The sequence below is a fragment of the Saccopteryx leptura genome, chromosome 3 (assembly GCF_036850995.1).
Source record: "Saccopteryx leptura isolate mSacLep1 chromosome 3, mSacLep1_pri_phased_curated, whole genome shotgun sequence".
NCBI lineage: Eukaryota > Metazoa > Chordata > Mammalia > Chiroptera > Emballonuridae > Saccopteryx > Saccopteryx leptura.
In genome coordinates, this window is record NC_089505.1 from 95,011,565 (window position 1) to 95,036,031 (window position 24,467).

Here is a 24,467-nt window from a genome sequence, read left to right on the forward strand (position 1 = left end):
TTCCATGTTCTGGGACAGGCTGGTTAGCACAGCCCTCCTTGGGGGTCAGCCTTGGGAAGACCAAACTGCCTTTTATGGGGAATGCACCCTTAGTGAGTCCTCAAGGCTCTTGCCTTTGTGAGCCGGGGTCTCCAGGTAACAAAATGCTTTCCAAACACGTGTGCCAGGCATGTGCTGTTTCCTACGCACAGGGCAGCTCTAGCAAGTGCATCCCAAGTCCCAGGCGCTCGCCCCGCTGTACAGGGTTACTCCATTAACCCACGGGGCATGCCTACCGCCCCTCTAGTGAGGCTCCCTAGCCCCACACAAATGTTAATGTGCAGTATTTTTATTAGCTTTCAGCTCAAAATATTGTCCCCTTTCCACTTAGATATGGTCGGTGACCCACGGGTGCTACAGAAGTGTGTTGCCTAATTTCCAAACACTTGGGGTGTTCTAGTTATTGCCCTGTTATCGGCTTCGACTTTAATGGCACCGTGCTCAGAGAATGTGGGCAATCTGTGAAAAGTGGATAGAGGTTGTTTTTCCATTTCTTTCTGCTCTGACCTCTCCTTCTACGGGGTGGGGGGGTGGGGGTTCTTGCTGGTCCTCCCCCTAGGGTCCTGACTTTGGATATGTAACTCGGGACATCCCGTGGGCTGGTGCCTCTGGCCTCGACTCCTTCGGCAACCTGGACGTCAGCCCAGCAGTGACCGTGGGCGGAAAGGAGTACCCCCTGGGCCGGATCCTCATTGGCAGCAGCTTCCCCAAGTGAGAAGCCAGGGGCGGGAGGGTGGCGGAGGGCACGGGACACCAACTGCAGCGTCTAGCCTCCAACTCCCTCACCACGAACACAGCTCTCCTGTCTGAGAAGTGGCCTTAACTTCCTGCACAGAATCCCAGAATCAAAGACTCAGAGTCCTAGAATCTTCGAATTAGACGACGATCTTAAAGAGAAAACTCACAAACTAGGGTTCATGGCCCGTTGGCCTGCCTAGTATTTTATGAGCTTAATTATGTATCTATCTATCTATCTATCTCAGGAGGCCTCACATAGAGATATGCAATCTAGTACAAAGGTAGGAGATAGATCTGTTGCCCTCTCTCCTAGGCAACACTACTAGGAGAGCAGTGTCCTCACTGCTAGGACAGCAGTGTCCTAGCAAAGCTTGAAAGGGCCTAGAGGTCGGCATGGGCTGCAGGTGAGCGGGAGGCTGGTTAGAATACCAAGGCGGAAAGGCCTCAGGGCCTCCAGGCAGTCATGCTGCTTTAGGGGGGAACTTGGAAAGAGGGAGCACAGGCTTTGGAATCAGATGGACTCAAGTTCGAGTCTGGACTCTGCCACTTACTAGCAATGTGATTTTGGGTACATTGCCTAGCCAGTGTTTACCATAATGCCTAGCATATAGTAGGTGCTTAATTAATTCATTTGAAACTATTTAATGCATGCCTACTCTGTGTCAGGCACTGTTGAAAGTATCTGGGATATATCAGTGCACAAAACAAATAGATGATTAAATGAACAAATTATTTTAAACCCCATACTTCAGTTTCCTCACCTGTAAAACTATTAAAAATCCCTTAGGGGATATTTCAAAGTGAATATGAAGCAACAAAAACAAAGAAGCATTTGACTTTTTCTATTAAATAAGAACATTTGAAAAGCAAACAACAAGTCAAAGGATGTTTGATTATGCAAATGAGATGCAAAACCAACTTTTATTTCATGGGTGAAAATGCACGATACAAAAGGCTGAAAGTACTGGAGTATCTGCACGGTCCCTGATCCCTAATTTTTGTAAGCAGTGTATATAACTGGCATTACTAGAGATAAAGTTTTCCCGTTAACCATTTCTGAATACTTAGAAATTGTTTAGCTGGCCCCTTAGCAGAGGGTCTGCTTTGAAAAAGGTTAGAACTCACTGGACAAAAGTTATTGATCACCTACCTGCTACGAACATATTTCACCCAGGTTTCCTCATTTAATTCTTACAACACCCCCACGAGGTTCGGAGGATTATTACCCCCATTTTACAGATGAGGAAGTTGAGGCTCAGAAAAGTGAAGTGAATGTACTCAGTCATGCATTCATTTACCATTTTGATAAATAGTTACTGAGACTTCCCACATGCCAGGTCTGGGACCCAGAGCTGGGGAGAAAAGAAATGTTCTGGAAGCTCTCAGACTCGGCGTGAGGACCCTTGATAGGAAGGTGTGGATCTCCAGTGCAGCTGTGACCCCACTCCGTTGGCCATTGTATTGAAAACCAAGAACAAAATCCTTGGTGGACAGATGGGGCCCTGAGGCTCAGAGACGGACCAGGACTGCCTGAGACCACACCGCTGTTAGTGATATAGTCAGATTCCAGGTCTCCTCTGCGGGCCCCAGACTAAACTTTAACACCCAGTCTGCTGTCCTGTGTTTCTGACTTGGCTTCTGGCCTCGGCAGTGAACAAAACAGACAATGTATACACATTCTAGTAAAAAGGAACAGATGATAAGCAAACATAATACATAAGCAAATAACCTAGCATGTTAGATAAAGGAAGCCTTGGTGAGAAGTTAACATTCAGACAAAGCCGTGAAGAACACACACACACACACACACACACACACACACACACACAATATATATATATATATATATATATACAGTGTGTCCATAAAGTCATGGTGCACTTTTGACTGGAAAACAACAAAAGACAATAGAAATGTGAAATCTGCACCAAATAAAAGGAAAACCCTCCCAGTTTCTGTAGGATGATGTGGCAGCATGTGTGCATGCGCAGATGATGACGTAACACCATGTATACAACGGAGCAGCCCACGGCCATGACAGTCAAGATGTGGACGGTACAGAGGAAAGTTCAGTGTGTTCTGTGGCTCACTAAATTCAAATCCGTAACCAAAGTGCAATGTGAATATCGGCGCATTTATAACAAAGCGCCACCACAGAGGAATAACATTACTCGGTGGGATAAGCAGTTGAAGGAAACCGGCAGTTTGGTGGAGAAACCCCGTTCTGGTAGGCCATCAGTCAGTGACGAGTCTGTAGAGGCTATACGGGATAGCTACCTAAGGAGCCCTAAAAAATCTGTGCGTGAGCCCACATCGAGCTGCACTGAATAGATAGATATGAAACTGGGAGAGTTTTCCTTTTATTTGGTGCAGATTTCACATTTCTATCATCTTTCGTCTTTTGTTGCTTTCCTGTGACTGGTCAAAAGTGCACCATGACTTTATGGACACACTGTGTGTGTGTGTGTGTGTGTGTATGTCTGTGTGTATACACACACACACAGACAACAGTGTAGTGATAGCCAGAGGGAAAGTAGGTGAAGGGACGTGGAAGAGGGCAAAGGGGGGATAAACGGGGACGGAAAGAGAATTTACTTTGGGTGATGGGTGCATGATGCAGTGTGCAGGTGATGTTTTGTTGAGTTGTGTACTTGAAACCTGTATGGGTTTGTTACCCAATGTCCATGTTACCCCAATAAACTAAAAAAAAAAACCCTAAAAGAAATGAAGGGGTTACCAATGTGGCTATTTGGGAGGAGAATATGCAACAGAGTGGAAACAGCCAGTGCAAAGGCCCTGAGGCAGGAGTACGTCAGAGACATTAGAGGAAGAGCAAGGAGACCTGTGGGCTGGAGCAAAATGAGCAAGGAAGCATACTGGGGGATGAGGTCCAGGAGGTTGGCAGGACAGAGTTTAGATCATGACTGGAACATGTTTTTGTATGTATATCAGAGGGTTATCATGAGAATTAAATGGGATTGTTAGTGCGAGGGACCTTAGTCAGGCACACAGTGCTCAACAAATCCCCTGTCCATTCTCTACTCTGGCTTCTCCGTGCTCTGCTCTCACATTTAAAACAATCTTTGTGCAATTCTGCCTCCTGGTGGTGGCTTTGCTGTAACTTGGAGACCAAGTCTGGTGCCACCCATGGATGATGTCATCTGGTCCATGACCTTGTCTCCAGGCAACGAGCTGCAGAGCATCCCTAGGAGGGACTTTGCCCTTCCTCTGCCTCATGTTTCTGATGCCTGCCACTTTCTGCTCCTAAACAATTTCTAACATTTAACTTTTCTCCACCATCTCACTGCTTTTTAAGTAGTGTTTTAAAATTGTTAGCAGAACTACAAGAAAAATATTTTCCAAGATCCCATCTCCCAAATCAAAGCGGTGTTGTCATGTGTTACTGCTCATTAGGTCCTTCTTCTAGTCTTGGTCTATGACATATTCGAGTTATGTAGACCACAGTCAATCTTTTTAACACAGGTGTTCAAAAGAATTTATGTCATTCACAAATATTTTTGAACATCTATTTTTTATGAGGTACTGAGTGGGTGCAGACAACATTCCCACCCCTCCTAGAGCTTGCATCCTAGTGGGATGCCAGACAATAAATGGCATCTCTAGTGTGCCAAATAGTACCATATGGTGTAGGGGAAAAGAGAGCTGGTAAGGGAGTTGAAGGATTGTTGCAATTTCAAAGGCCTCAACATTTGATGTTGAGAAGAAAGGAGTGAAAGAAGATGACATTTGAGTTAAAATTTGAAATAAAGTGAGGAAATGAGCCATGTGGATATGAGGAGTGAGCAACAATTCTTAGTAGAAAGAATAGTGTGCGCAAAGGGCCTGAGGCAGGAATGTACCTGGTATGTTTGAGGGACAGCAGGAGGCCAGTATGGCTGGGACTGAGTGGATAAAAAAGAGAGTGGCAGGAGGGGCTCCATCAGGATTGGTGGGGCCATGCAGGTTGTTGTGAAGACTTTGCATTTACAGTTGGTGAGCTGGGAGTGATGTGAGGGTTTTGCCTGGAGGAAGGACATGGTCTGATATACTTAAAAGCCTCCCTCTGGTGAGACTGCAGAGGAGCAATGGTGAGAGCAGAGAGAATGGGGAAAGGGAAAAGCCACTGGGATTGTTTAAGTAAGGGAGGTGTCACTGGCCAGGTGGTGGCAGAGGAGGAGCCTGGGAAAGACTGGATTGTGTTCTGTTTAAGGGAGAACTGCCAGATTGGATGTGGTCTGGGAGTGTACATCCCTATGTGCTGAAACCAACAAACAAGGGCAAGAAAGGTGATCTTTTTCTGTAAACATATTGAAAAAAATCTCTATCCATGTGTTTGCCCATGGTTATGTGTGCCAAAGAAAGGTGGAAAGTGCCCAAAGGTGGAAGTGCCCATATTGTTCTGACTTTGGACAAGTCACCCCCTTGAACTTTCTAGGCCTCAGCTGCCTCATCTGTGAGATAGGAATATGGCCCTTGCCTGGGGCAGCAGGCAGCCCTGCACACACAGGCAGCTTTGGGTAATGTCTCTTCCCACAGCTCTGGGACTCCGGCTCCTGCTGCCCTGTTCCCTGTTCTAGGCCACCTTAGTCCCTCCCTCTGCCAATAAAGGGTGATTTGAAAATGTTCGGACTTCATTTCAAGAACCACAGAATGAATGGGGGGGGGGGGTTCTCTTGTATATGACTCAGCTAAGCTGCTTGTCAAAATGCAGTTTCTACATCCTCAGTTGTGCTCAAAACTCTCTGAGACATGGAAGACATCAAGCCCTGAACCTGATCCCCATACTCACAGGCCGCCATGAAGTGTCAGCCCCTCTCTCCCTCCCCCAACAGGTCAGGTGGGCGGCGAATGACCAAGGTAGTACGTGACTTCCTGCAAGCCCAGCAGGTGCAGGCGCCTGTGGAGCTCTACTCAGACTGGCTCTCCGTGGGCCATGTGGATGAGTTCCTGAGTTTTGTGCCCACCTCCGACCAAAAGGTGTGTCCCCTCCCCTCCTGCCTGAGCCACCTCTGCCCTTGTCTGACCTGACGGGATGGAACAGGGCAAAGCTACTTGGAACCAACTCAACACTTGAATCCATAGTGAACTCAGAGTCAGGGCAACCCTTGGGGCCTAGAAGTATTTGTGTTAGAGGGCTTCCTGGAGGAGGTCAGAGCTCAGGCCAGGAGGGCAGTCATTCGCTCACTACTCATACATTCATTCTTACACTTACTGGGTGTTTCCTCTGATCCACACCTCTTGGCCCAGACTCTGGTGAAATGACACTGATAATAATTGGTAATATTTCTTGAGCACCTACTGTGTGTAAATCTTCTTATTCATTTAATCCCCATGAGGTGGGTACTATTATCAATGACCCATTTCACAGATGAGGAAACTGAGGCTCAGAAGGACAATTAACTAGTGGGGTAAGATTCAAACCCAGACACGGGACTCTGGGTCAATATATTAAACACTCAGCTTCACCGCCTGTGGAGATGGCCAGAGAGGGCACAGTCCTCAGGGTGCAAGCAGCCTAGGCTGGGGGCTGAGTTCCCAGGTGGACAAAGTAGGGAGGGGCCTCCAGGCAGCAAGAATATCATGGACAAAGGCCTGGAGGCAGGAACCAGCTTGGGGGACTGGAGGATTGTCGATAGTTCTTTGTGGCTGGTGGGTGAAGTTGAGGTGGACAGGAGAGTCCTGTGCATAGCCTGGCCTCTGAACACAGGCCCCTCCTGAGTTTAGGGTGTTCTGTAGCTAGGGAGAACCCATGTACTGAGCCATCCTCCCTCCCTCCGTGCCAGGGCTTCCGGCTGCTCCTGGCGAGCCCCAGCGCTTGCCTGAAACTGTTCCAAGAGAAGAAGGAGGAGGGACATGGGGAGGCGGCCCAGTTTGATGGTGAGTGCCAGGGACCCGGACAGCCTGCGGGGTCGCCAGCCCCAGGCACTGCTAATGCCTTTCCTGACTGTGCCCTGGTCACAGGCCCATTGTCTGCAGATCTCTGAGCTCAGGACCCCAAGTTGAGAACTCTCCATGTGGGAGCCAAGGAGGAGGGCTGTCCCTTTCTTGGACCGGGGGAGGGAAGCCAAGAGGCTGGTGATCTGCCCCCAGGTACACGCAGGGGGTGACCTTCATGCAGTGGGTAGTTCCTGGCCGCACCCCAGGAGAGGGAAAGAACAGGAAGCAATGAGCACCCCCACGTGCCAGTTCATGCCGGGCACTTTCCTGTTCTCACCCCTTTGGGTCTCCCCTACCCCTCCTTTTATACTTTTGCACATAGGAGGAAATTGAGGCTCCAAGAGCAGTGGGTTTCCCAGGGCTATGCCACAGGGGGCAGCAGGACTAGGGCCTCCAGGGGAGAGGAGCCAGAAGCTAGGTGGGTAGTCAGGGCCCCTCTGTGGGCTCTCCTTTGGGAACTGACAGACCCTCCAAGGGCCTGATTGGCCCCCTTGAGTGCCTTCCTCTTCTTCAACACAGACCTCAGTACTCTCACCTGAGGAATGGAGCATTGGAAGGCATGTGGAATAGCCTGTGGCCTGGATAGACGGGTTCAAATCCTGGTCTTGCCACTTGCTGGCTGTGACATCGTGGGTGTGTTCTGAACCTCTAGGTGCTTCAGTTTCCTCTTCTTTGAATTGGGGGTGATAATTAACCCTACCTAGCATTATTTGAAAGGTTAATAATAAATTCAGAGGGGTCCTGGAGCTTAGTGGGTGTTTAATGGTAGCTGTATTGACATTATTCAACCGTGAATCTAGGAGTTCCTTCCCATGGCATCCATGATCCATCCCCAGGATTTACCTACAGCCAGAGCCTTGTCCTATTAGGGAGGGTTTCCAGTCTCTGGTTTCACCATCCTTTCTTCAGACCCCCCCCCCCCACCCCTGCGCTGAGGTGGGAGTGAAATCCTGGCCTGGATTATTAAGCCCCAGGCCTGAGGTGGCCCTCAGGCAGTACTCCCTGAGCCCGTGTGCTATCTCTTTCTCTTGCAGGGTTAGAGCACCAGGTAAAGAGAAGCATCAATGAACTGCTGGCAGACAAAAACCTCCAGAGCGACAGTCTCTATGTCCAGGTGAGGGACAGACCTGCTGCCTGCTCTTGGGGGTGCCCCACCCTTCATGGAGAGCAGCTGGGCTGGGGGTTTAGGTTTAACCCTGAGCCTCTGATTGTCCTGGGGGCTGCTGAGACCTGTAGGTGGGGTAGGGCCCTTGGGGACCCACCGTCTGATGGAGGATACACAGCCATGCCAGTCTGATGAGGGCGACCTGGCTCTGCTCTGGGGAAAGGGTAGTTTTCCTTGGAAGAAAAACTGAAGTCTTACTGGAAAAGCTTGGAGCAATAAGGGAGAGGTGGTGTAGAAACAGGCCCCTGAGGGATGGAGAGGGAGGGGGGCTGAGCAGTTGAGAGGGAAGGAGGTCTGGTAAGGACACTGGGTGGACTAGGGTCTCAGGAAGGGGCAGGGCTACTGCCTGTCACATGCCTGGTGCCAGCTGGCTCCCTGCTCAGTAAAATGGAGGAAGCCCCTTGCATCTCCCCACTTTCTCGCAAACTTCTGAGACAGGCTGGAACACAAGCCACTCTGTGGCCGGGGCTATGTCATGTGGTGGCAAGGACTTTTGGAACCAGAAATTACCTGGGTCCGAACCCCAGCTCCACCACTTCCTGGCTCAGTGCACTTGAGCCTCAGTTTCCCCATCTGGGGGTTGCAATGGCACAACGGTAAAGGAGTTACAGGGTGCAGAGGCTGTACAAGGTAGGCACTCAGCACGCCTTGGGTCCTCCCTCACTCCCCTAGAAATGCATCGATTGGAACCGGGAGGTGCTGAAGCGGGAGCTGGGCCTGACAGAGCGGGACATCGTGGACATCCCGCAGCTCTTCTACCTGAGGGGCCAGCACGCGGAGGCCTTCTTCCCCGACATGGTGAGAGCACAGGGGCTCTTCCCAGTCCCCAAGAAGAAGCTCTTCCCGTCCAAGGACAGATGACACCGAGGCCAGGGCAGCCCACGCATCACTCCAGCGTTTGTGTGCGCTTTCTGTGCAAATGTCTTCATCAGTGGGTCCTAACCCCAGGCCATTTTGCCCCCAGGGCATTGGGATTGCTGCACGAGCGGCTGGGCATCCAGTGGGTGGAGGGCAGGATGCTATAAATATCCCACAGCGCACAAGGCAGTCCCACAACTAAGGATGTTCTTTTCCCCCAAATGCAAAAAGGATGTGTGGTTGGATTCTAGATGTCCCAGGCTTCTGTTTCTGGGCCTCGGCTGACTGCTCTGCTCCCCAGTGGGGCTCTGAGTGGGACAGGTGGGGCCGGCGGTGGCCACCTCCCTGGCTGTCATTAACTCGGGCAGCTGACAAGCAGATGAGCAGATTGTGAGCTCACTGGCATGGCCCCTGGGAGGGGCCCGAGTGATGCTATCAGCACAGTCCTGGCCAAAGTGCCTATTATTCCTTTGAGAAAGGATGTAAAGATCCCTGTCTCCTACCCACTAAATGCCAGTGGCACCCCCCTCCCGTTGTTGTGACAAAACAAAAACGCCCTGGCAGGCAAAATCAGCTCTGGTTGAGAACTGCCGTTTGAGGCAGTGCTGTTAGAATTTTCTGGGATGATAGCAAAGGTTTGTATTTGCACAATATGACATGGGAGACACTGAGCCGTATATGGCTACTGAACACTTGAGATGTGGCTGCTGAGGCTGAGCAACTGAATTTTTACTTTTATTTAATTTTAATTTTAACAGCCACATGTGGCTAGTGGCTACCATACAGGACAGAGAAATTCTCAGGGGTGAGCAGCTCTGGTTCTGGCTGAGGGTTGCTGGTGAGGCCCATGGCCTTGGTCAGCCCTACTTTGGCTGTGGCCTTGCCCACACCTGCTGGAAGCCCACTGCCCTACAACCCCCCCCCCCCCCCCCGCTATGGGAACCTCCCCATTCCAGCCCAGGCCCTGCTAACAGATCTGTCTGTCTTCACTGGAGGGGGCCTTAGGGAATGCCCAGTGAACCCCTTCATTTGTCAGAGGGGGGAACTGAGGCCTCAGAGGAGAGTGGTTGGCTTGCCTGAGGTCCCCAGTGAGTGACTGGGCCAGCCTCCAATCTCCTGAGTCCTCGTCCATGAGGAAGCCCACCTGGGCTGGCTCTGGTCCTGAATCCAGCTCTGGGCTCTTCTCCCTACCCTTGGTCCTTCTGTTGCCCCGCTCCTCCCACAGCACGATCTGGCCACATTAGTAAGCAACTAGGTAGCTCAAGGCCAAGGGCGTGGGACTGACCCCTGAGACCCTCCAGCTTAATGATGGTCCCGGCCTCGATGGCTGCAGGGCTGAATTGACAGTGAGGAGCCAGGGCTTGGAGAATGTGAGGTCAGAGTCCAGGGTGGCCCACCCAACACTGAGATGACCCAGCACTGTCCTCCAGACAGCAAATCCAGAATGTTCCAAGGGCAGCTCCTCTGGCCGTCAATCTGGGCCTGAGATTTCCTCTAAGAAACCTCCACACCCTGCACTGGGGAGACTTCCCTTTCCCAGCTTTAAGGCCCCCAAATAGGGAAGCAGAGATGCCACCAGAGATAAACCCAGGTGCCCCCAAGGGCTCCCAGCTTCTTGCCCCAACTCCTCAGCCCCCAGGCTGCCAAAGTCCGACCTTCTGCCAGGGGATAAAACGCACGGGTTTTGGCATGAGTCAGACCCAAACCAAATTTTAGTCTCCCCCGTCTCTGACGTGTAACCTTGATCATGTTACTTAACCTGCCCAAATCACAGCCTCAGAGAAGGCTGGGGGGCTTAGCGAGGACATATCCGGCACGTAGAGGATGCTCAGTAAATGGTAACAATCTGCGAGGCTTCTGAGGACAGTTGAGCCAGCTGTGTACCGACCAAGTGCGCCACCCCTACAAGGACATTCACACCGTAGACCTTGCAGATGTGCATATTTATCCTACAAGTTTCTGACAGATGGTGATAAAATCTTGTTCTAACCGAGTTGTTGCGACAATGTTCTGATATATGGAAGAAAGTGTTAGAGGAAGGGCCGTCTTTCATTTGTATCCGTTTCCCATGTATGTGACTGACAGCCTGCCCTTTGTTAACCCTCTCTTCCAACCATGGATCCGTTTCTTCTCTGCTTCCATAGACCTTTGATCCCGAGTGAGCCCCAGCCCCGCGGGCCCAGGGATGCTGGCCGGGATGAGACAGGCCGTGGGAATGGGTCTGCCAGAGCCACAGGCCAGAAGGGGGCCCCTGTGTGTAGAGTGTCCCCCGCCAGCTGGGCCTCCCTCTTGCCTTCTCTCTTCTGCAGGTCAACATGGTGGTCTTAGGCAAATACCTGGGCATCCCCAAGCCCTTCGGGCCCATCATCAATGGTCGCTGCTGCCTGGAGGAGAAGGTGCGGTCCCTGCTGGAGCCGCTGGGCCTCCACTGTGTCTTCATCAATGACTACTTGTCCTACCACAAGCTGCTTGGGGAGATCCACTGCGGGACCAACGTGCGCAGGCAGCCCTTCTCCTTCAAGTGGTGGCACATGGTGCCCTGAGCCTGCGCCACCCACCGTCCTCTCTGCCTATCTGTCGGGAACCACGCCAGAGGGAGAGAGGAACCACCGCTCGCCTGGCCTCCATCCTCTTGGGGGAGTCTTGGGCACATCCCCCCAAGTGCCTGCCAATGTGCTGGCCACCGTGGGCACCGGGACCCAGGGATGGGCACCACACATCCTCACCTCCGGCGTGGCCTACCCAGCGCAGGAAGGACCACCCTCCTTCTTCCCCCTCCTCCTCTCCATCCACAACCCCCTGGGTTCTGGGGTGAGGGCCTGGGTCTTGGCCACCTGTGCTTCCTGTAAGACCAGGAAGGGGGACCTGAGACACCTTCTTTCCTCCACGGGCTTTCTTTTCCTGCAGGGGACTCCCAGGCTGTGACCTCCCAGCTCCCTCAGCCACGTGCACAGGGGCAAATAAGGGCAGGAAAACCCAGCTTCGGAGGGCATCAGAAACCCTTTAACCCCTGACTGTGTCCTCAGAAGGGTGCTTGTTATCTGTTTGGAGAGCCTTTAATTATGAGTGCTGGCTGCTTCTGGCTCAAAAATGCTGTGAGGCCAGAGCAAGGCCTGGAAGGGCACCAAAGGCGGGGGGCCTGGCAGGAGGAGGGATGCCAGGAAGGCAGAGAAGGCTGAGGCACAAGGACCAAACCTGGGGCCTGGCTTCTGTGTCCTAGGGCTTCTGGGCCTTGGGTTCTGGACTCCAGATGTAAAGGCAGCTGGCTGTTCCAGATGTAGCAGGGAGAGGAGGCCCAGATGTTAGAAGAGGGCAGGGGCCATTAGGTTATCTCTGAAGGTGGGGTTTAATTTCCTTTAATAGTCTCTAATTATTCCCCTTCCTTCTGCAGGCAGTGGGAGGGAAGGCCCGCCCAGTCTCAGCAACCCTGAGACCTGGAGCGCAGCTTGGGTTTCACCTGTGAGTAAACCTCCGTGACAGCCCTGTGTCCCCTCCCATAGAAGGGAAGACGGAGCTGCCACAGAGGTTAATAGTCTAGCCCCAGGTGAGGTCACCAGGATATGCACAGGCCAACAGGCTTTGCCAGTGTCGGGCGAGAGGTAGCCCTTGCTCCAGATGGGCACGGGCAACAGGGAGCAAACTTGTTCTTTCTCCCAGTGCCTGTGGGACCATCTCAGGAACCCTCAGCCCCTGGGCCTTCACCTTCTGGGTTTCCAGTGGCCCCCAGGGAGACCTCAATTGAGTTAAACTCTGTTAGCCTTGGCACACTTAGTAATCAGATGCTTCCAAGGAAACCCAACGTATGAAACTGATAAAACGGAACTGCCCTGGTTTAAGGTGGCAAGGGCAGTGTACCCGAATCCTCCCTTTCTAGAAGGCTCTCTGTGCAACCCCATTTGCAAGCCCCTGGTCTAACCTGCTCACTCTCTGATCATAATCATGAGGAAACCCAGATTGAGCCCAGAAGAGAAGGGAGGTCTTCAGGGGCTGAGGTGTGGGGCCGGGTTGGGTCTCCCCAGGGAAAGGTCGGAGGAGCGGGGAGGGAGCGCTGCAGAGAGACGGGAGGGTGGGGAGCGAGTCTTCCAGAGTGGCGCTGAGTTGGGGGGGGGGCGCCAGAATGGCTGCTGGGGCTGTTGGGGGATGAGGATGTCCCCTCTGAAAATGTCCCGGGTGACTGGTCACCTCCTTTCTGATTAATAAAAATGTCAGCATGCATTTCTTCAAGTGGTTGTCTCCTTAGCTTCTGTTTGCTGGTCTGTGAGGAGGAGGGAAGAAAGGTCCACCCACCAAACTGCTGGGTCCTTGGCTCAACTTCCGCTAGCCATGAGCAGCTCCTACTCGAAGGGGGAGAGCCCACAGAAGCAGTGCCAGGCAGGCAGGCTGGTTCATCAGCATGGCCAGCACATGCCTATTGCCCTGGAGCTGCTGCCCTGCTGAGAGATGGCTATCAGGGAAGCCTCTCTCCTCCCCTCTTTCCCCTCTCTCCCCTCCCCTCTCTCCACTCTCTCCCTTTCCTCCCTCCCTCCCTCCCTCTTCATTTCTTCTCCTGTCCTAGGCTATCTCTTCCATCTCCCAGAGGGCAGGTCAACTGGGCCCTATTGGCAGAGGTGGAAGAGTCCCCAGCAGGACTGGTGCCCAGGGCCACATGTCACTATGATTTCCTTTCATTTCTACCTCCAAAGCCACTAAGTTACTTGGTTGTCTGATTTCAGGGGTCTGAAAATATCTCCCCTCGCATCCTACATACTTGCTGCACCCTTTGACGTGCACTCACTCACTCTCTCGCTCACGTATTCACTGTATTTTAGCTTTCATTGTGGACTAGGAGGCAAAATGGTTTTTCTATCAGTCATTGACACTTTAGTCTGACTGAACAACAGGTCTGTTTCTAAAAGCTGGTATTAATTGAGAAGAAGTAAAGGCATGGGTCTGCTGCCAAAGGGAGATTCAGGGCTCCGAGTGAGAGGCTGGTCCTCTTCCCGGCGCAGTGGGCCAGTGCCCGGGGTAGCCCCCAACTTTATGTGTCTACTTTCCAACTGTGCTCATGAGTGGGCTGAGGAGACTGTCTAGGACTCCTCCTGAGCTCTAACTCTTATCCGGAGCTGAGTCAGCCAAGCCATTTTACAGCCAAAAAAGTGAAGCCGTCAAAGGATGTAGGAGTGCCAGTCTTAGGATCCTGCTGAAATCCTTGAATTTGGCAAGTGCTTTTTAGCTGGGAACTCTGGAAAGTGACTCCTGGTCCCCACCTTGCCTCAAACTGGGTAGAAGAGAGGAAACCTCTATTCAGAACCTGCTAAGCCCCTGCGGGCAGGGTGTGTCCCTGCCATTATCTCTGCCAGGGTGTGTGGTCAGCCACATTCTCTATAGATGAGAAGCCAAGGCCTAAGAGAGCAGGTGTAACCCCCAACACCACATAGCCATTCATGGTGGAGTCTGGATCTGAACCTGGGACTCCTCTCCCCAGAGCACTTGCTCCTGCTGTTCTGGGTGCCTACATGTCCCCTCTGGCCTCAGTTTCCCCACCTGAAAAGCGAGCCTTCCTCCTTTGACATTCTAAGCTCCCCCTGATTGGAGAATTTTTTTTTTTTTTTTTTTTTTTTTTTTTTTTTTTTTTTTTTTTTTTTTAGCAAGAGAGAGTGAGAGACAGAGAGGGACAGACAGACAGGAAGGGATAGAGATGAGAAGCATGAATTTTTGTTGTAGCACACTAGTTCTTCATTGATTGCTTTCTCATATGTGCATTGATGGGGGCCTCCAGCCAAGCCAGTGACCTCTCACTCAACGAGTAACCTTGGGCTTAAGCCAGCAACCTTGGGCTTCAAGCCAGCGACCTTGGAGCTCAAGCTAGCAACCATGGGGTCATGTCTGTGATCTCATGCTCAAGCCAACGACCCCATGCTCAAGCTGGTGAGCACATGCTCATAGAGAATGTTTTTACCCTCATCATGCACCCTTTCCAGAGGCTTTGGCATCTACTAATAATAACAACAACACCCATAATAAAATGATGCCGAGCTCTGAACTAGAGCTCTACCCACATTGTCTCATGTAAGCCTCACAACAACCGTTTATCAGATGTGAAATGTGAAGCACAGAGCAGTTAAGCGACTTGCCCCAGGTCACCCAGCCAGGATGCAGTTGAGGCAGGGCTGACATCCATTCCTGCTGTGAAAATTCATGCTCTTAAGGAAAAGGCTGGTGTTTCTCAGAGTGCATCCAAATTCTTTTGAGGTGCTTGTAAAAAGTCCAGACACTAGGCTGCACCCCTAACTCGCTGCATCAGACTGGAGGCTGGGACCAGGAATCTGCATTCCCCCCCCCCCACCACCACCACTACCACCACCACCACCCCAGCAGGGTAGAGAAGCTCCCACTAAAGCATATTATCTCTGAAAACTCAGAAAAAGTGGATGAAGAGGATGGATGTGAAAAGCAAGGGACGGACCCAGATCAATACCGTACATCTCTGTACCCCCCAAGGTGCTGGTGCCCCGCCAGGTACCTGGGGCAACTTACTCCTCTTTAAAGCCAGAAATTAACTCTCTCAGTACTGGGGTTCATATGCAAATATAAGATTTCTTTCAGCCAATCCAGAACTACTGGCTCTGGGAAGGTTCTTGGCTTCCAGGATGGTAGCCAATGAGCTAGCACTCCAGGCTGGTGTGGCCGAGCCACACTGCCTTATAAACCACAAGCAGCCGGTCAAACAGCCCATATGTAGGCAGTGTTGGGTTTTGTGGCCCCAGTCCAGTCCAAAGCCAGCATGTCTGTGCAGAGGATTGTGCGTGTGTCCCTGGAGCATCCCACCAGCGCTGTGTGCGTGGCTGGCGTGGAGACCCTCGTGGACATTTATGGGTAAGAACCAAAGGCCTGGGGTTTGCAGACCCTTGCTGCTGACTCCCCTGGGCACTCCCCTATGAGCTGTGTAGGGCTTCCCCAAGGCTTTGGCCAGGCTTGACTGCTTTCTCCTGAGCCTTGGCCTTGGCCAGACACAGAAGCTTGGGTCCTTGTCTTTTGCAGTTGGGTTTCTTGAAAACTCTAGACAGGGGACTTGAAGTGTAAGGGACTGAAGGGGGGTTGAGAGGCCTGTAGTGGCTGAGGGTGCAGGTGCGATGGGGCTTGAGCATTTTTCTCTGTCCAGATGACCCTGCAGGCTGGGCTGAGAGTCTGGCTGAGTGCACAAGAATAGGAAGAAATAATACTGCCCCTCCCTGCACCCCACCCCCTTTCTATGAGCCTGAAAAGAGAATGTCAATGTTTTTTTAAATTACTTGTGCTTAGACAACACTTAGTGCCAGGCACTGTTCCCAGGAGCTTAACAAGCCTCTTTAATTTAACTTTCACAACCTTATGAGCTAAGTTTATTATTATTAGCTTCATCTTTTTTGACAGATGAGGAAACTGAGGCACAGAGAGGGCAACCCATTTGCTCAGGTCACACAGTTAGTTCCTAAGAGGCCAAGCCAGGGCTTAAACCCATTCATAGTCAGGAGTCTTAAGAATTTAGCGGTCTGCCACTTGAGGAGGAGGGATCTGGTCTCCCCCAGCCATTCAGTGCCCATGCATTATGCCCCTAGTGTATGCCCATGTCCCTAAGGCCAGTGGCTGGAGATGAGACTCCACCTTTTCCCTCTCCTCGGAAGAAAAGGGGAGTTTGGGCAGGGTTTTGGGACCTGGGCTCGGGGACCCACCAGGAACCTGGCTACTTAGCCTTTGGGAGAGTCTTCAGAGGCCCCAATTTCTGAGGCTGAGTTGGGGACACAGGTAATATCAAGGGACCGGGAGGGGAGAAGGTAGAGCCGTGTCACTGTTCCCATCTTACAGACCAGGTTTCTCAACCTCCACACTGTGGACATGGTGATTACGTGGGGGGTGGGAGTCAGTGGGGCCTCCTGTGCCCTGAGAGAAGCTGAGCAGTGGCCCTAGCTTCTACCCACTAGATGCCAGGAGCACACCTTCCACTGTGACAGCCAAAAATGTCCGCAGACATCACCAAAAGTGCCCAGGGTGAGGGGCTCACTCCAGTTGAGAACCAATGTCCTAGACTAAAACTTAAAAATTGGAATGAACTTGGTCAAAAGTTGGCCCAGAGTATTACATGAGAGGCGGTGAGGAGCTGGTCATGGGAGGAGCCCAATCTGAACCAAATCCGGCCCACCTAGGTACCGGGAACTAAAGCCTGGTTGAGGTCGGGTGGGCAGTGAGGAGTGGAAAGGGCATTTGGTGGCACCTGTGGGGCCAGTGCCTTCTCCAGCACTGTGTGCTCATGGGGTGGCTCATCTGCCCCAGCTGCCTCCTGCCCAGAGGGCAGATGTGTCTTCAGTTTGACCTGCCCCAGGAAACCCGGGGCTGGCTCCTCCCCTGAAGAGCTTCCTGAGAGGACGGAGGACATATTAGGGTCATGAGAGGCAAAGGCAGCAGTGTCTTGGGGAAATGGAGTGGGTGGGCCATGTTGGGGTTTGCAGGGAGGCTGTAGGGGGGATAGCCACAGGGTGGTGGACTGGGACCTCCTGCACCTGCAAACTAGGGATCCTTGGGTCTTGGTGACCGGACCACCTTGGTATTTCTTTTCATCTAGTGTGTGCCAGGCAAGGGACATAAAGGTGAACAGGCAGGCATGGTTCCTGCCCTCTGAGAAGCCCATCGTGCAGTTCTAGCAGAAGCAGGGTCACCTCTTCACAGGGCCGCTGAGTAAGGGACTCCAGCCTCACAAGCAGAGCCGTACTGGGTTAGCACTAGGGTCTCTTCTGGCTTGGAGATGCTATGATTTAGCAATCCTGGGTGCTCAGACTGTGAGCCAGCAAAAGAAGGGGGGGCAGTGGGCATGGTGGCTCAGGCCTGGCTCCGTGTCTGACAAGACGACTGGGGAACAACCTCTGAACCATACTGGAAGAAGGAGGAGATAAGCAAAGAGAAATTAGCATAGGCTGAGCAGTCAGGACAGGCTTCCTGGAGGAAGGGCACCAACTAGAGCCTCGAAGGATGAGCAGAGGCAAGACCACTGGGCCTCTCTATCTGAGGCAGTAGATTAAATCCTGTCTTCCTGCCTTCTGTTGAGTTGGAGATGGCCCTGATTTGGGAGGGAGCTCTGTTTTCCTGAACAGAGATTCCTGTGCTGAGCTGCACCCCAGGGTAAATGTGCGGCCAGGGTTGGGGAGCGGCCCTAGGTGGAAGGGGAAACAGCTCACATCACCCCTTGCTCAGCAGAGGTGGTCTAATGGGGTGAAAAGACTTGAGCACCTGTGGGCCAGTGACCCTGAGGTTTGGTCTGAGCTCTGTCACCATTTGCTGTGTCATCTGGAACAACTTTCTGCTCCTTCTTGGGCCTCAGTTTCCCCAGTGTATCCTAAAGAGTCTGCACAGAGCAGTGGGTTTCAAGCTCTGCTCATAGAGGCCTCTGAGCCCCATCCCTTAGATGACACAGCAGCTCCCCTCTGCCTCCAGTGGATTTAAAAAAAAAATTTTTTTTTATTCATTTTAGAGAGGAGAGGGGGAGAGAAAGAGAGAGAGAGAGAGAGAGAGAGAGAGAGAGGAGAGAGAGAGAGAGAGAAGGGGGGGAGGAGCTGGAAGCATCAACTCCCATATGTGCCTTGACCAGGCAAGCCCAGGGTTTTGAACCGGCGACCTCAGCATTTCCAGGTCAACGCTTTATCCACTGTGCCACCACAGGTCAGGCTCCAGTGGATTTTGATGTGAGAACTCTGACTGTCCATGTGCAGCGGGGCTCTGGGAGGCTGACACATCTCCAACACTTAACTGTTTGGCTTTAAGATGAATGCGTGGCCGCGTTTTCCTGGGGCGGGAAGAACGTGGGATTAAAGAGGGGCGGTGATTTCCTGTGCCTGGTTCTGTTGGAGAGGCCAGGATCTGGGAGCCTCACTGAGTGGGAGGAGCAGCTGGCACCTCTCCCTGGAGCCAGAGCTGCCTGGGCCTTGGTCCCCTCTGGCTCTGGGGGCCACTCAGTGCGGACCTTGGTGGTTATCTTGTCGACCTTTGTGTTTTCAGCTACAGGGACCTTTTCTGTCAGTTTCTTGTTTCTGAAAATCTGCTTTTGTCTTGTCAGAGGCCAATGGGTTTGGGTTTGCAAGGGAGTGGGGACAGAGCTGGCCCTGAGTCCTGGGTCTGTCACTTACCAGCTGTGTGACTTTGGGCAAGTCACCTGTCATGAGCCTCAGTTTCCTCATCTGTAAAGTGGGAATAAATATGGCAATGGGAGCTACCTTCATCACCATTGTCATCGTCATCCTCCTCACCATTGAAGGGAAGTCAGAAGACACAGGGGAAGACCTGACTTGTCTTGGTTCCCAGGATGGGGTGGACTCACACTGAGTCATCCTCACACGCCCTGGGGGCACCAGGCTCCAGCATTTCTGAAACAGTCCACCCTTAGCTGTGGTTCTGACTTCATTGGGCATCAGGATGGTTCTAATGCAGGTTCCAGGGCCCTGCCTGCAGCACTTCCGGTCTGGAATCTGTTTTCACCAGGTGGGGCTGAGGTGGGCCACTGTGAGAGTGACCAGCTGTCCCGGTTTGCCCAAGACCTTCTAGGTCTCGCACTGAAAGTCCTGCACTGCAGGAAATGCCTTCGACCCTGGCAAACCGGAACCGTTGGCCACCCTGCACTGTTCACCCTCCATTCGCCACCTCCTCGGCTGGCTAGGGGGGGGGGGTGCCTTGACTGTCCTGTGCGTGAACCGCCTCATCTGGGCAGAACCCAAGGCTCCAAGCCACATACACCTCCCAGGGCTGGGCTGGGGGGCACGTCCAGGGCAGCAGGCTGGCAGCTTGAGGAGGCCTGGCCGGAGGAAGAAGCTCATCCGGACGACTCTCTGCCACTTCTTCCGTCCTCCAGGAAACGGGAAATCCAGACCTTCCTGTCCCTGATGCCGGGTTTCTCCCCTCAGCCACCCCTTTGATCTCCCTAACACACAGCTTTCGTGACGGGGGGTGAGCACTGGACTGGGAGTCTGGAGCCCTACCTCCAGTCCCTTTCCTTCGAAGCCTCAGTTTTCCCAGCACTGAAACAAGGGCTTGGGTTCGGGGGCCTCTGACTTTCGGTCCCGAGCATTTACACACACCCACTCCTTTGATCTGCTCATTATCCCCACTTTATGGACGCTGGCACTGAGGCCGAGGGAGGCCACGTCCCTCCCCCAAGGCCGCACACCTAGTGAATGGCGAGGCCGGGGTTTGGACCAGCAGCCTGGCCCCAGAGTCCACAGGCTAACCACCTGACCACGGATCCATCGTGTTGCCTCTTCTAATCGAGACCCATCGTTGGCTCCCCATTACAGAGGGGTGAAATAAGACAAGCTTGTTACAGTCTGAGTTTAAACTTGACCTCCTAGGCCTCCATGGTAAAATGGCTTCCCCTCAGCCATGTCCCCTCCTTGTCCTTCCCCAGGGAAGCCTTCCCCGACACAAAAGCCCAGGGGTCCCCAAACTTTTTACCCAGGGAGACAGTTCACTGTCCCTCAGACCGTTGGAGGGCCAGACTATAAAAAAAACTATGAACAAATCCCTATGCACACTGCACATATCTTATTTTAAAGTAAAAAAACAAAACGGGAACAAATACAATATTTAAAATAAAGAACAAGTAAATTTAAATCAACAAACTGACCAGTATTTCAATGGGAACTATGCTCCTCTCACTGACCACCAATGAAAGAGGTGCCCCTTCCAGAAGTGCGGCGGGGGCTGGATAAATGGCCTCAGGGGGCCGCATGCTGCCCTCGGGCTGTAGTTTGGGGACCCCTGCTGTAGCCCACCCTCTCGAACTGCCTCCAGCTTCCTTTACCTCAATTTACTTTAACAGCCCCTTCCCCCATCCGGGGTGGGCAGTTTTCCAAGCCTTTCCTATCAATCTCGCATTTGAGCCTCACGATGGCCAGTGAGTTTGGCCAAATGGGTGTCATTATCCCGCTTTATAGGTAAGGTTACGGAGCCCAGGGAGGCTAGGCGATTTATTCACGGTATTCTGCCTACTGTGCGGTCCAGCCTTTCTAGTATTTGACTCCTGACTCTGGTCCAGGTACTACCCGAACCCTTAGCTTCTGTGGGCCCCTCCCAGGCGGGGGCACTTCCCCCATACCTTACACAGAGCCTGGCCCAGGGAGGCGCAGGGAGCTGGGCCGAAATACCCCAAACCCAGGGGTGGGGGTATGGGAACTGGTGGGCTTTCATACCAGAAGGACAGTAAGGGTGCTCAACTCTAGCTCATGGAGGCATGGGGTCCAAGGGGCAGCTTGGGACTGGGGGGGAGGGGGGTTGTTCCACAGAAAGTTTACAGGCTTCCTGGGGAGCTGCAGGTCAGGTGCCTAGGGGAGAGGGGCGGGTGAGGAGCTGAGGGTGCCCCTGGGTATGAGGGGGCCCTTCATGCCCTGATCTGTCTCCATGTGGCTCTGTCTTCCGGCTCCCCATCTCTCTGGGTCTCTCCATGTCTCTTTGTCTCTGTGTCCCCGTGCCTCTCTCTCCAGTGTCCTCTAGTGAGGGCTGGCCCCACACCCAGGGCACAACAGAACAGAGGGCACCACCAGCCCTGGGAATTACAGGCTGTGGGAGGAGGGTTGCCAGATACAATCTAGCATGCCTAGTTAAATCTGAAATCCAGATAAGCAATTAATAATATTTGTGTATAATCATGGCCCAAATCAGGGGTCCCCAAACTACGGCCCGCGGGCCACATGCGCCCCCCTGAAGCCATTTATCCGCCCCGCCGCACTTCTGGAAGGGGCACCTCTTTCATTGGTAGTCAGCGAGAGGAGCATAGTTCCCATTGAAATACTGGTCAGTTTGTTGATTTAAATTTACTTGTTCTTTATTTTAAATATTGTATTTGTTCCCGTTTTTTTTTTTTTTTACTTTAAAATAAGATATGTGCAGTGTGCATAGGGATTTGTTCATAGTTTTTTTATAGTCAGGCCCTCCAACAGTCTGAGGGACAGTGAACTGGCCCCCTGTGAAAAAAGTTTGGGGACCCCTGGCCCAAATATTGCAGGAGACATACTTCTATGAAAACAATTATTTGTTGTTGATCTGAAATTCAAGTTTAACTGGGCATTCTGTGTTTTCATTGGCTTCCTGGGGCAGGAGAAAGAGTTGTGCAGCCCCTCGTGCCGGTGAGGACAGTGGGCAGAGTGTGCCCAGCAGTGGGACCAGAGCTTGGGCTTGGGCTAGTTCTCTTTTTATAAAAAAAAAAAGCCACTTTGAGAAGTATCAGAAGCATGCTGGTTGGGGGAGGTGAAGAGGGTGTTTGGCAACGGGTCTGCTGTCCTCCGGGCGGGGTGAGGAAGGGAAAGGGCCTGCGGTAGAACGACCAGTTATGCAACTCTGGGGAAATCTCTTGCCCCTCTGAGCCTCAGTTTCCCCACATGTAAGTAGGAGTCATGATCCTCTCCTGCTGGGACTGTGCTGGTCAGGGCGGCCTGGCCAGGACTGCCATGGTGAGTGTGTAGGGGATGGGGGCCCCAGGGGTGATGATTATTGTGGTTGTTACTCTTGGGGAGTGATGAGCAAGAAATGTGGACTCAGGAACCAGAAGGCCTGGGTTTAGATCCCAGTCCTGTCACTAACTAGCTCCATGACCTTGGACAAATTACTTACCTTCAGTTTGCCCAAATGGGGACAGTAAAAGTACTGACCTCCTAGGGCTATTGAGAGGATTACATGGCATAATACACATAAAGAGACTCAAACAGGGCAGGCACATAGCAAGAGCTCAAGTGTTGGCTACTGTGATCCGCCCGGGTGCCTGTGTATGCTGCTTCCTCCAGGGAAATGTGAGTGAACATTGAGCCTTGGAATGCAAGACTGTGTATATATTTGTGCATGGTCCAAGCTTGACTCCCAGGAGTTTGCCGTGAGGAGCTGAGAGGCCTGGGGTGGTCGGGGAAGGCTTCCTGGAGGAAGCAAGAGTTTGAGCCAAAGCTCAAACATCTGAACCCAGGCTGCCCCCTCCAGCACTTCCCATGGCTCCTTGTTCTTCCCAGGTCAGTACCAGAGGGCACAGAGACGTTTGAGGTGTACGGAACCCCTGGTGTGGACATCTACGTCTCTCCCAGCACGGAGCGGGACCGGGAGCGTGCAGACACCAGGCGGTGGCGCTGTGCCGCGGGGTTGGAGATCATCGTGGTCATGCACTCTCCCAGCAATGACCTCAACGACAGTCATGTGAGTGTGGCCCCTGGTCTGGGGGCAGAGCGGGAAGGCAGCGAGCTAGCTTCACAAGGGCTCAGCACCCTCTTTTTGCCCAGAGTACAGGGTAGCATGGTGGGTACGTGCCTGGCCTTGGAGCCAGCTAGCTCTAGCTCAGCATCTTAAAAACACAGAGTGTGTGTCCTCTGGCAAGTAGGACCTCAGTTTCCCCATCTGTAGGTTGGGGGTTGATTAGGTTATCTCTGCTATTCTGAGTGGAGGAGAGAAAGGAGGGACCAGGGACAGGGGAGGGATGCTGCTTTCTGGGGAGACCCCGTTGCCCAAGGTGACATTTCCCCAAGTTGCTTCTCCTTCCTCCACTCTCTTCCTGTCCCAATTGCCTTCTCAGAGGCATAATGACTTTCCTTTCCCTCCTCTCTCTGCTAGTTCAGCTAACAAGAGTGAGTTTAACATGCCCCAACTGTGGGCAACATTCTAGCCCCAGGGCAGGCAATGTTTAAAAGGTAGGAGAGGCCCTGGCCAGGTGGTTCAGTGGATAGAGCGTCATCTCAGCACACCCAGGTCGTGGGTCCGATCCCCGGTAAGGGCACATATAAGAAGCAACTGATGAATGCGTAACTAAGTGAAACAACGAGTTGATGCTTCTCTCTCTCTCTCTCTCTCTCTTTCTTTCTCCCCCTTCACCTTCTTCCTCTCTTTCTCTCTCAAATCAATGGAAAAATTAAAAAGTATTTTAAAAAGTGGAAAAAACGGGGTGGCCCTTGAGCCTGGCATGAGTGATGCTACCTTAAGTGGCTGATGGGAACCAGGACTCAGCATATGGGAGTGGTGGGTTTATACTCCATGTCAGGAGCTATATTTTGAAAAACTGGCCCTTTAAGAGCATTGGCCATGAGCCAAGCATGGATGATCTCTTCTAGCCCTCACAATAGCCCTGACAGGCAGGGTCTGATCCCTATTTCACAGGCGGGGCTACCAAGGTTCAGAGTAACTGTCCTGGGGCCACATGGCTAGTCAGGAGGAGAGCTAGAATTCAACGCAGACCTGCCTGACACCTGGGGGCGGGTACCCTGCATCAGTCCTACCCCAGTTCCCATCCATGTATCTGAACTGAGCCTCTCCACAGGGCTCTGTGAGACAGGTGGGGTGGGACCCAGTGTAAACACTTTACAGACAAGGAAACTGAGACCAAGAAGGGGCACGGCTTACCTAAAACCACAAAATCTGGTGAGTCACAGAGTTAGTGATGGTCAGGATGGGGTCCCCAGGGCAGGACAGGAGGACCAGCAGCCTGGGAGGTACCCTGCTGAGGCCAGGGACTGTGTGGACACCTCCCTCCCCTCCCTAACTTCCTTGGCTGACCCCCCTCTGCCTCCCCCTGCCTTTAGCCGGGACCCAGGTAATTGTATGTCTGAGGCGAGCCTCATTGCTGGGGCCTGACACATGGGGATCGGTAATTATAGGATTTAGGGGCTCCCAGGACTGAAGGTTGAGTGGCTCATGTAAGATCCTAAACACTCAGGTTGAGATGAGGACATTGGAACCAGACAGCTGAGGGACCCACGTCAGAAGG

General features: G+C 52.5%; 2 protein-coding genes across 2 annotated transcripts in view; both read left to right on the top strand.

The window, feature by feature from the left end:
- PADI1 (peptidyl arginine deiminase 1) overlaps window positions 1–12,961 on the top strand; it is a 33,519-nt gene extending 20,558 nt beyond the window's left edge. The window contains exons 11-16 of the mRNA XM_066375204.1: window positions 599–750; window positions 5,610–5,754; window positions 6,561–6,654; window positions 7,749–7,828; window positions 8,552–8,677; window positions 11,047–12,961. Of these exons, the coding sequence (XP_066231301.1) occupies window positions 599–750; window positions 5,610–5,754; window positions 6,561–6,654; window positions 7,749–7,828; window positions 8,552–8,677; window positions 11,047–11,280 (831 nt within the window). The 3' untranslated portion in view covers window positions 11,281–12,961. The remainder of the gene's footprint in view (window positions 1–598; window positions 751–5,609; window positions 5,755–6,560; window positions 6,655–7,748; window positions 7,829–8,551; window positions 8,678–11,046) is intronic.
- A 2,504-nt stretch (window positions 12,962–15,465) lies between these two features.
- PADI3 (peptidyl arginine deiminase 3) overlaps window positions 15,466–24,467 on the top strand; it is a 28,839-nt gene continuing 19,837 nt past the window's right edge. The window contains exons 1-2 of the mRNA XM_066375202.1: window positions 15,466–15,592; window positions 22,729–22,909. Of these exons, the coding sequence (XP_066231299.1) occupies window positions 15,501–15,592; window positions 22,729–22,909 (273 nt within the window). The 5' untranslated portion in view covers window positions 15,466–15,500. The remainder of the gene's footprint in view (window positions 15,593–22,728; window positions 22,910–24,467) is intronic.